Source organism: Trichechus manatus, unplaced genomic scaffold, assembly GCF_000243295.1.
Source record: "Trichechus manatus latirostris isolate Lorelei unplaced genomic scaffold, TriManLat1.0 scaffold00132, whole genome shotgun sequence".
Classification (NCBI taxonomy): Eukaryota; Metazoa; Chordata; class Mammalia; order Sirenia; family Trichechidae; genus Trichechus; species Trichechus manatus.
In genome coordinates, this window is record NW_004444068.1 from 1605820 (window position 1) to 1617091 (window position 11272).

General features: G+C 35.5%; 1 protein-coding gene across 2 annotated transcripts in view; it reads right to left on the reverse strand.

Annotated features, from left to right (window-relative positions):
- Positions 1-2564: 2564 nt before the first annotated feature.
- TRPC1 (transient receptor potential cation channel subfamily C member 1) overlaps positions 2565-11272 on the reverse strand; it is a 61824-nt gene continuing 53116 nt past the window's right edge. The window contains exons 9-12 of one of the 2 annotated variants that reach the window (XM_004385068.2): positions 8487-8662; positions 6489-6690; positions 5975-6169; positions 2565-4443 (exon numbers count right to left, since the gene is read on the reverse strand). In XM_004385068.2, coding sequence (XP_004385125.1) covers positions 4216-4443; positions 5975-6169; positions 6489-6690; positions 8487-8662 — 801 coding nt within the window. In that variant the 3' untranslated portion in view covers positions 2565-4215. The remainder of the gene's footprint in view (positions 4444-5974; positions 6170-6488; positions 6691-8486; positions 8663-11272) is intronic. The other variant, XM_004385067.3, reaches the window with a different exon arrangement.

Sequence of the window (11272 nt, forward strand, 5' to 3'; positions counted from 1 at the left end):
GCATTAAAACATTATTATAGAAAATAAGAGATGATCTTTTACTATTTCCACTGAAATATGGGGGAAATGTCTTTAAAAACATGAAGCTGAATTACCTTACAGAATTAATTCAACGTCACAATGAGTTCCTGAGGAACTTGGTATTTTCTTTCTCAAAAGTCTTTTAAAATAGCACCTGACAGTTTTCAAGCAGTTGCCCAGTCAATTCTGACTCATGGCAAACTCATGTGTGTCAGAATAGAACTGTGCTCTGTAGGGTTGTCAATGGCTGGTTGTTCAGAAGTAGACTGCCAGGCCATTCTTCCAATGTACCTCTGGGTGAATGTGATCTGTCAGTCTTTTGGTTGCCTAAAATTGAAGGATGGATCAAATAGCCTTTCTAATGGGGGGCAAAAAACCACAGTGAAAAATCCTCCAGATTGCTGGTAGCAGGATGAAGAAACTGGAGCTTACCTGTCATTTATCTGATTGGCTGAGCAGTCCTTGTTTTTAGACATACATTCACCTCCTACACAGACCTGCTGTTTTGCCTCTTATATTACTGTAATTTAATTTACATCAGAAATCATATTTCTTAAAGATAGTTATTTTAAAGCAGGTAAGTAGCACATAAAAATTTTCCTCATCAATTTTTATGGGGCATATTTGAAGTGTTTGTTTCAAACTGAGAGGCAGAGGGAGAAAAAATAATGGGAAATTATCAAAGGAAGAGAAATGCTGTAATAGGCAATTCTAAGTACATCCTCCAGAAACACATGTTTTCAAATGGGGCCAGGAAGCTAACAAATTAATCTACAAATGAGAAACTCAGAGCAGTCATTATTCTCTGCTATTATTAGGGTTTTGTTTTGTTTTTTAGTGTAATTTTGAATGAATAGGTCCAGTTGGTTTACTCCCCAGGGCCTATAATCTCAACCTATTTGGTACTTTATCAATGTATTTTCAATCAATTGTATTTCTATACACTTGCAATGAACAATTAGAAAAAGAAATTTAAAAAAAATCCCATTTATAATAGCATCAAAAGTAATGGAATACTTAAGAATAAATTTAACAAAGTAAGTGTAACACTTATATACAGAAATATATAGAGCATCATTGAAAGAACTTAAAGCCTAAATAAAAGACACTTGTGTTCATGGATCAGGAGACTTAACACTGGATAGCAATAATCCCCAAATTGCTCTATAGATTCCATGTAATCCCTATCAAAATCTCAGCTGCAGCCTTTTTTGCAGAAATGGAAATGCTGATCTTAAAATTCATATGGAATTGCAGAGGATCCCAAATAGCCAAAACAATCTTGAAATAGAAGAACAAAGTAGGAGGACTCACATTTCCTGATTTCAAAACTTACTACAAAGCCACAGTAATCAAGACAGTGTTGTACTAACATAAGGACAGACATATAAATCAATGGAATAGAACTGAAAGTCCAGAAATAAATCCTTAGATTTATGGTCAGTTGATTTTTGGCAAGGGTGTCAAGGGTGCCACGACAGTTCAATGGGGAAATAATTGTCTTTTCAACAAATAATGCTTGGACACATGGATATTCACATGTAAAAAAAAATGAGGTTGGCTTCCTACCTTGCACCATATAAAAAAATGAACTCAAATGTATCACAGACCTAACTGTAAGAACTAAAACTATAAAACTTTTAGAAGAAAACTTAGGCATAAATCTTTGTTGACCTTAGATTAGGCTATGGTTTCTTAAGTATGACAGTAAAAGCATAAGAAATAAAAGAAAAAAATAGATAAATTGGACTTCATCAAAATTAAAAATTTAATCATTAGGGAAATGCAAGTCAAAACCAAAAAGAGGTACACCTTCACACCTACTAGGATTGCTACAATAAAAAAGACTTGTTTATTAATCATTGTTTAATAATGGGAGTTTGTGAGGATGTAGAGAAACTGGAACCTTGATAAATGATGATGGGAACGTAAAATGGTGCAGCTGCTTGGAGAACAATCTGGCAGTTCCTCAAAAAGTTAAGCAGAGAGTTACTATATGACCCAACAATTCAACTCCTAGGTATATACCCAAGAGAACTGAAGATACATGTTTATACACAGTCTCATACACAAATGTTCATAGCAGCATTATTCAAAATAACCAAGAAGTAGAAACAAACCAAATGTCCATCAACTGATGAACTGATAAACAAAATGTGGCTTAGTCATACAATGGAATATTATTCAGCCATAAAAGAAGTGAAGTACTGATACATGCTACAATGTGGATGAATCTTGAAAACATTATGCTAAGTGAAATAAGCCAGACACAAAGGCCACATAGTGTATAATACCATTTACATGGTTAGAACAGGCGAATCGATAGAGACAGATGTAGATGAGTAGATGCCAGGGACTAGCTAATGGGTGCAGGGTTTCTTTTTGAGGTGATAAAAATGTTCTGCAATTAGATAATGGTGATGGTTACACAATGTTGTGAATATCCTAAAAATCACTGAACGTACTATAAAGAGTGAATTTTATGATAGAAATTATATCTCAATAAAAAAAAGTATACAATAATACAAAGGACAGACTGTCAGTTTATAATCTAATGTCAAGTTTTATTCACCTTTTCTCTTATAATATACTGTCATTCAAAATATACCTCATAAATAATTCATGCATACAGTAGGCACTCTATAAATATTTTGATTCAATATTTAGGTATTTTTTAGAATGACTAAAAATCCTGATGTAAAATCCCATTTGGGAAGTGCATAATCCCATCGTAGACAAAATATATAACTTTACAATAAACATTTTTATAAGAATTTGCCCAAAAGGGGGAACACTTGCAATTTGGAAATTAAGAAATAAAAAGTAAAAAGCAAGGTGAAACACAATACTAACATATCTAGACAATGATCCCTGGATCAGTGGTGCTTACAGACCAAGGGCTACCTGCACCCTGCAGCCTTAAGACTATCTGACATTCAATTAAGAAGACAATTATATACCTAAAACCCTCTTAACTGGAAATGTTGCAAGAATATACAAGCACTAGTCTGTTAAAAAATTTAACTACATTTCTTATCCGAACACAGAAAAAATTTAAATACGTATTTTATTCTCCAATTTAAAAAAAGTCAGTGCTTTCCATCATAAGCAGCAAGAGTGATCCACAAATAAGCATGAACTCACTCCTACAGAAGCTATGATAAATTCTGTGGGAAATACATTGGAAGATCAGCTCAAGAACCTTAGCCCAAATATAAAACAAATCCTTTCCTTTCAATGTTTAAAAAAACAAAACAGGCTATTAACACATATGATAAAGAAATATCTTCTGAATCCTTATTTTGGGTTGGAATGTCTAGTGAACATTCACTCAAACTAGAAAAAATAATTATAGCACTATTATGATAGGGAAAAATTAAAAGCAACCAAATGCCTGACCTTAGAAAAGTAGTTACGCAAACTTAAAAACATAATCAAATACTCTGTAACTACAAAATGAAAATGTCTGCTAACTATATTTTTCAAAAACTATATAATTCTAGAAACATTCAAAAACACGGAAATGTATATATAAAATACTGTTACGTGAGAAAAGCAAAATTAAAAATATAAAGTGATTACAACTGTGGAAAAGTGAATATACTACAATAATAAAAACTGAAGTGAATTTAAATTTACAGGCATATATAGATGCTAATATTCATTAGGGCTTTTTTTCTCTGTTCCTGGAGATTATAACAAAATAAAAAAGAAAATATAGAATATTATTTGAGATAAAACTATGCTCCTAAACAATAAATACTGGACTATATGTGAATTCCTAAAACAGATTTAAAAAACCATGACTTGTATATCTCAAATGTACCCTATAGTTCAGCCCCCATTTGCTGATCTTCATTTGAAAATACCTTCTGGGCAATGAGTACAGTTCCTCTGCACATAAAAAGAAAATTTAAAAGCACTGTCCAGATAAGAAAACCAAGCTGCATGCTAACAAAAATCTATCTACTTAATTTGTTTCGATCCTGCAAAGTCACTAACAGAGGGTTTTAAAAAACTAATTCTATATACATATTTTACATAACATACATTTAGGCTATAAATATTTTAAAGAACGGCTTTTACATAATTCTCTATTTCAATATATACCTTATTCATTCAATTGCAAGTTATGTAAATGCAGTCTTTCAGATTTATTATTGAAAATTAGCCACTGCATGATTTAGAAAATGGTTAATTTCTTGGATAAAACATAGCATATTTAGAAGTCCGAAAGCCAAGTAAATCCCTTATTTCATTTCGGAATTTTGACAGATCTTGGCGCAGTTCATTCAAATTTTCCACAGTTGCCTGATCTGTACTTTGCATCTTCTGTCTCATAGAAGTCAAGTAACGATGCACTAAACAGCACATCACTTTTTGGTAGTTTTCATCTCTCTTTTGTTTCAAATTTCTCCATTCCTTTAAAACAAACAATAATATGATGCTAACGACACACAGAGACAAAACTCAAACAAGGGGAATTTTAAAAAAAAAATTATTCACGGATACAAATACCTCTTCTAATGCTTTTTATTAGACTTTATTTTTGCCATTACATGTTGCAAAATAACATTCACCATTTGTTTAAAACAAATATAGCCAGCATATTTGTTTTATTCACTAGACTGTATGCTTATCTTGATTTTAAAAATTTAATTTTAGGAAGCTTCAATTTACAGTTGGGATCAGCAAACTATGACCCACAGGCCAAATATGGCCCACATCCTGTTTTCACATGACCTGAGAGCTAAGAAAGGTTTTTACAGGTAAACATTTGCAATCAATTTGATGAGAGCGAACGCTAACTTTAAACCCCGGCTAAGTGAAATGTTAACCTCCCCCGCAAAATAATGGCATTCTTCTCATTAGTAGACCTGTATTACAAAAAAGTGATACCTGATTACTGTTATATTTTGAATTTTATCAACAAAAATTTTGTGGAAATTTGTTTTTCTCATTACATTAGTGTTTATACAAAATATTCTATTTTTTCTCTTAGCCTACAAACCCAAAAATATTAGTAAAATAAATATATATCCATACATGTATATATGCATTTTTTACTAATATTACTAATTAGTGTATACATATATATGTCTGTATATACACATATACATATATATACACACACGTATGTATACACACATTAAATAGTAAAATTAGTAATCTGGTTCTTCATAGAAAAACTTTGCCAACCCTTTTATAGCAATATGTGTTGAATTTTGGAGCCCTGGTGGCGCAGTGGTTAAGAGCTCGGCTCCTAACCAAAAGGTCGGCATTTCGAATCCATCAGCCACTCTTGGAAACTCTATGGGGCAGTTCTACTCTGTCCTATGGGGTTGTTATGGGTCAGGATCGACTGGATAGCAACGGGTTTGTTTTGTTTTTTTGCGTGTTATGTGTTGGATTATCCAGGGAATTAACTTTCAAGAAGAACCAGAAAAATATGAGCTGATGTCAGTGGTCATTCTTTATCTATGCTGACAGAACAGATATTCTGAATAGTTGCCATGTTTTAAAACTATGAAAAGAGATTTCACATGTTAGAAAAATCTGAAAACCTTAAAAATCACAGCTCTCTCTCTCAATAAATATTTATCGAACCCTTACTTTATGTTAAACACTATGCCATGCATTAGGGATAAAAAACGAAATCCATTGCCATCGGGTTGATTCCAACTCATAGCGACCCTACAGGACAGAGTAGAACTGCCCCGTAGGGTTTCCAAGGAGCAGCCAGTGGATTTGAACTGCCGATCTTTTGGTTAGCAGCCGAGCTCTTAACCACTGTGCCACCAGGGCTCTGCATTAGGGATAGAGCAGTGAAAAAAAAAAAAAAAAATCAGACAGTTGCAGCCCTCAAGGAGCTTGCATATTTATGGTTTAGGAAATTTCTGAGATTAGGCATTGTTAAAACTTCATGTTGCAATTCAAACTCCCCAGTTCTTACCTTTAAACTGTTTTGCCGCTTGACCCTGCCTTTTGATGTATGAGAGCAAATCCACTTACTGAGGCTACTAATTATATAGCAGATAGTCTTCGGTGAGGGAACGATGTTGAAAGGCGGGGGTAATGTACATTTGTCATCAAAGTAGCTAAGCCACAACTTTGCTCGAGCAAACTTCCATTCTTTGTCTTCATGATTCTGTAAGAGGCACGTGAAAAAGCAATATAGAATATAAATACATACATACATATGCATGTATGTATATATGGATATATAGGTATGTGTGTATATATATGTTGTGTGTGTATGTATATATAAAGAGAGAGACCATTTTAAACTGTCCAAAAATTAGATCCCAAATTTACAATTAATATAATTACTTGCATTTAAAAAAAATCTACATTTAATTTTTGAATGACACTATTTCTTAATTCTTATAATATTTGGTTACCATATATATTGCATACATATGGTGTGGTCTGAAAACAATGTCAAGTTTGTTAGAGCGAACACTTACTGCTATCAACTGAAAGCTTTTGTGAAGCATTGCCACCAGCAACTTCGTAAGCACGATCACAACCACCACGTTGTAAGTGCCCACAATGACAGCTCCAACAAAGGACTGCAGCTGTTCTCCGTAGCTAAATCTTGTGACAAAGATGGCCACATGTGCTAGGGAGAAAATATACCAGAACAAGGCAAAGCAAGTGCCAATGAACCTGTAAAGACAATTGCACTTACATGAAAGAAATCAGTTAGCAGAAATTAACTAATCATTTATATCAAAATTATTTTTTTAAAAAAACCTTGATTATCCAAGAATAACACCTTATAAAATAAATGAGGTTAATTCCTACAATATAGATATGCTTTAGTTTAAACAAAGAAACTCAAAAGGAAGATGTATTATTACTATTTAACCCCTTGCTTGCTGCCTTTCTATTATGAACATAGTAGCTAGCCTGTATGATCCTATTAAAACCTAATTAGATTTTGTCACTCCTCTGCTCAAAAACTTATAAATGACTCTCAACCTCAGTAGCCCAAAGTTCCTATGAGGACTGATAAGGTCGTGCATGACCCCATGACCTCTCTGACCTCATCTCCTACACTCTCCAGCATGACCCCATGACCTCTCTGACCTCATCTTCTACACTCTCCATTTTATTCACCCTGTTTCAGGCACACTGGCCTCCTGGCTTTTCCTTGAACATGCCAGCCAGGATCCCATCTCAGGGCACTTGCCTTTGCTATTCCTTTTCTCTCTAAATGCTCTTCCTCCAGATATCTTCATAGCGTGCTCCTTCACCTGCTTTAGGTCTTTACTTGAATATCATCTCTTCTGGGGCCTTCCCTAGCCCCCTATCTAAAACTGCACCATCTTATACACACATATATATACTCCCTACTGCTGTCATTAGTTGAATACTCCCTATTGTTGTTGTTAGCTGGAGTCGGCTCCCACTCATGGCGACCTCATGTACAAAAGAGTGAAATGCTATCTGCTCCAACACCATCCTCTTGATCACGAGCATGCTTGACTCCATGGTTGCCTTCCAACTTAGGGGGGTCTTCTTCCAGCACTATATCGGACAATATTCTCTGGTGAGCCATAGGGTTTTCACTGGCTAATTTTCGGAAACAGACTGTCAGGCCTTTCCTCCTAGTCTGTCTTAGTCTGGAAGCTCCATTGAAACCTGTCCACCATGGGTGACCCTGCTGGTATTATATTTCCTACTTCTAATTTTGTCTCCTTAGCCCTTATCATTGTGTACTATGCTATATATTTTATTTGTTTATCTTATTTACGGCCTGTCTACCCTCACTAGAATGTAAGTTCCATGAGGATGGTTTTATTCACTGATACTTTATTCATCTAGCACTTAGAACAGTTTCTACCATATAACAGATGTTAAATAAATATTTACTGATTGAAAATGAATGATTATTTATGTTACTAACAATTTACAATGGAACCTAACGATGACTGTGAGTTGCCCCTGACATTTCACACTTGAGGGGCAAAGATGTTGAACATATTGCAAAGAATTGCCCTGTCCAAAATGCTAAGAGCACACAAAATGCCAAGAGCTTCCCTGTTAAGATAAAATGCAGGACAGAAGCCAGTGTAATGACATACCAAAAAACCCACCAAACCCATTGCCGTCTAGGTGATTCCGACTGATAGTGACCCTATAGGACAGAGTAGAACTGCCCCATAGGGTTTCCAAAGAGCAGCTGGTGAATTCAAACTGCCAACCTTTTGGTTAGCAGCTGAGCTCTTAACCACTGTGCCACCAGGGCTCCGTAATGACACAGACCTACTATTTATTTAAGATTCTGCACTTAATGATGACTATTAAACAATTAATGAAAAAAGTATTTATTAAAGTTTGCAAATATTAAGGAGGAATTTCTTAAATAAAACCCGAAGGTCCGTTTTTGTGGGTACTGATTCATACATAACATGGGAGAAAGAGAACTGTATTTACTAAAAATCTAAAAAGACACTCACGAGTGAAAGGTGTCATTGCTTTGCTGTTCACAGAAGATGCCGACACAGTCCTTCTGCTCCTTTGGAGTATAGCCTTTATCATACAGTTGTGTCAGTCCAATTGTGAACGAAAACAAAACAAGAAGGAACATCCCAAGAAATTTCCCAAAATCTTGCAACATCTGTCCCATTGAAATCTGCAGAATATATTACATAGGTGTTCATTAAAATCAAGAAAAACAAAATATTAAATGACCAAGCAAAAAAAAAAAAAAAAGGAAGACAAACACATGGCTCATAGGCTACCCCTTTTATTCTATCTGATTAAGATAGTTTAGACTTTTAAAATATCAAAAATCCAGCTGCCATCATCAATCTAATGTACTCGCAGGTCATTCTGCAGCTCTGCCAGGTAGGGAATCTCTCAACTCTGTGATCTCCAACATTCTATGTTTCTTAAAAGAAAAACACTCACCCCCAAGGGTACCCTGTACCCTAACATGTACAACACCTGAAATCGCTTTTGACTCATTAGAAACAGCAATAATATGCCATTTATGTTATACAGGCCAGTAACTTCAATCTGATAATTACCCAGTACAACTAAATAAGTCACTAGGAATGAAGTATGCACTCATGTGTCAGAGACTACATTAACTTTCCAAGTTCTCTTGTATTATTTTCCAGGTCTGCTACAGACAACCCCACTGACTATAAAGGGAATGGAGGAATGGATCTAAACATTTATTTAAAGCTCACCGTGTGCCAGGTGGAAACCCTGGTGGCACAGTGGTTAAGAGCTACAGCTGCTAACCCAAAGGACAGCAGTTTGAATCCAACGGTGCCCCCCGGAAACCCTACGGGGCAGTTCTACTCTGTTCTACAGGGTCGCTGTGAGTCGGAATCAACTCGATGGCAATGGGTGTGTTTTTTTTTTTTATGTGCCAGGTACTCCATTATGTATCTTATATGCACTGATCCATTTAATCCCCACAACACCTGATATAGAAAGCGAGGCTCAGAGATTCAGTAACATGCTAAGTGTTGGAGCCAGATTCTGAACCAAGCTGTCAGAATCCAAGGCAGTGTTCACACATTTGTAATATTAGTAATTCTAATAATTAGACCAAACAGAAAGCAAGACATTTAGATAAGCACTTTCAATTATCATAAATGTTGGGACCTAAGATTACACGTACAGACCCTCAAGGACCCCTCCTCTTTGGTATGACTTGCTCATCAACACCAGCCCAGAACTTATCCTTGCCTGAAACTCCTAACCTGGGGCTTTTAGCAGAAATGTCTGCAACCCTACGATATGGCAGATATTCTGCGATTTTCTAGGAAAGAAATAATTCTTAAGAGAAAGAAAGATTCCTCTTATTCTGAATGAAGTTGGGAGGAAACGGGACTATTGAGGAAAAAAAATACTTGAGAAAATTCCCCAATAACCCCATTCCCTCCTCCAAATAATAAATGGTCTTTTTTCCCTTAGCTTCTCCAGACATGAGGCCTGAAAGGGTGGGGTCAAGGTAGCCTAGAGAAGAAGAGGGGCTGATTTGTTACTCTGTTTGAGGACTGATTATCGCAGCACTGAATAAGAGTTGGTATTTCATAGTGGGAAGGGGACACTGAGCATGAGGAAACAGGCCTGTCCGACCTTGCAGCTGGAGTTTAATCGCCCAGTCTTAGTCAATAAAGGACAATAATGGATTTCTCTTTGGATAGATCTTGGACTTGAGAGTTCCTTGGAAAGCTGGAATGAAAACTCCTGAGGGCCTACTTTCTCTAAAAGACTTGCCACTCTCTCTTCTAACCTTCTTGACCTGTTCCACTCTCCACTTCGCTGCCAAATTCAGCTAGATCCTTCTCACTACCCGTAACCACCTCTAAAGTAATTATATAGTGAAGGATTAAGGACATTCATCATTGGGTTTTCATCTCTCTGAGCCACATGCAGTATTCAAAGACTTCTTCTAACTGGACTTGAGTTTGTTTGCAAAAAAATTCTAGCTTACTATAGAATTAAACTTCTTTCCATTTCAAAACAATACTACAGTAGATGCTAAGATCACTCAAGATGCTGCTTCTTATGATTTACAGTAATAGCAATTAACATTTATTGAGCAACTGGTGTAAGCCAAGTACTGTTTAAACAGATGAGTTTTTTTTTTCTTTATTTAAAAAAGAAAGGAAGGAGGGAAAAAAGAAAAGAAAGAATGGAAAGAAAACAAGAGACAGAAGAGAACCAAGGCAACCATAATGACCAAGTTTTGACAGTGAGTATGCTCATGAATCAAAAGAAATCTTTGTGCCAGCTAGATCTAGCCACAAGAATATTCTGATTTATTATATTTATCTCCCTAAATAAGATGAGCTAATGTAGTAAGGCTCTCCTCTCCTCTGCTCAGGTCTCAGGAGGAAAAAAGTCGATGAAAGTTAAAACACGTCCAGCCTTTTTTGTGTAACAGTTTTTAAAACATTTTTTCCCCTTTTTAACTGGTGGACGAGAGTGATAATGAAGACCATAAAACCTCTGAAGCACGGGCACAGCCTGATCTTCAGGATGGGCCAACCTCTGTGCTCAGGGCATAGCTGGTATTACAGTCACCACTGTACCACCAAGACTCCATGTTTGTCTTTGGATTTTTATTTTCTAATTTTTTCAATTAAAATATTTAATTTTAATTAGACATTGTTTATACAATCTAGTTCAGAAAATTTTAAATTATTCGTTTATTTAGGCATAGTATATGTGCGTATATATGTATGTCATATACACACACACATACACTAGACCAAAATGA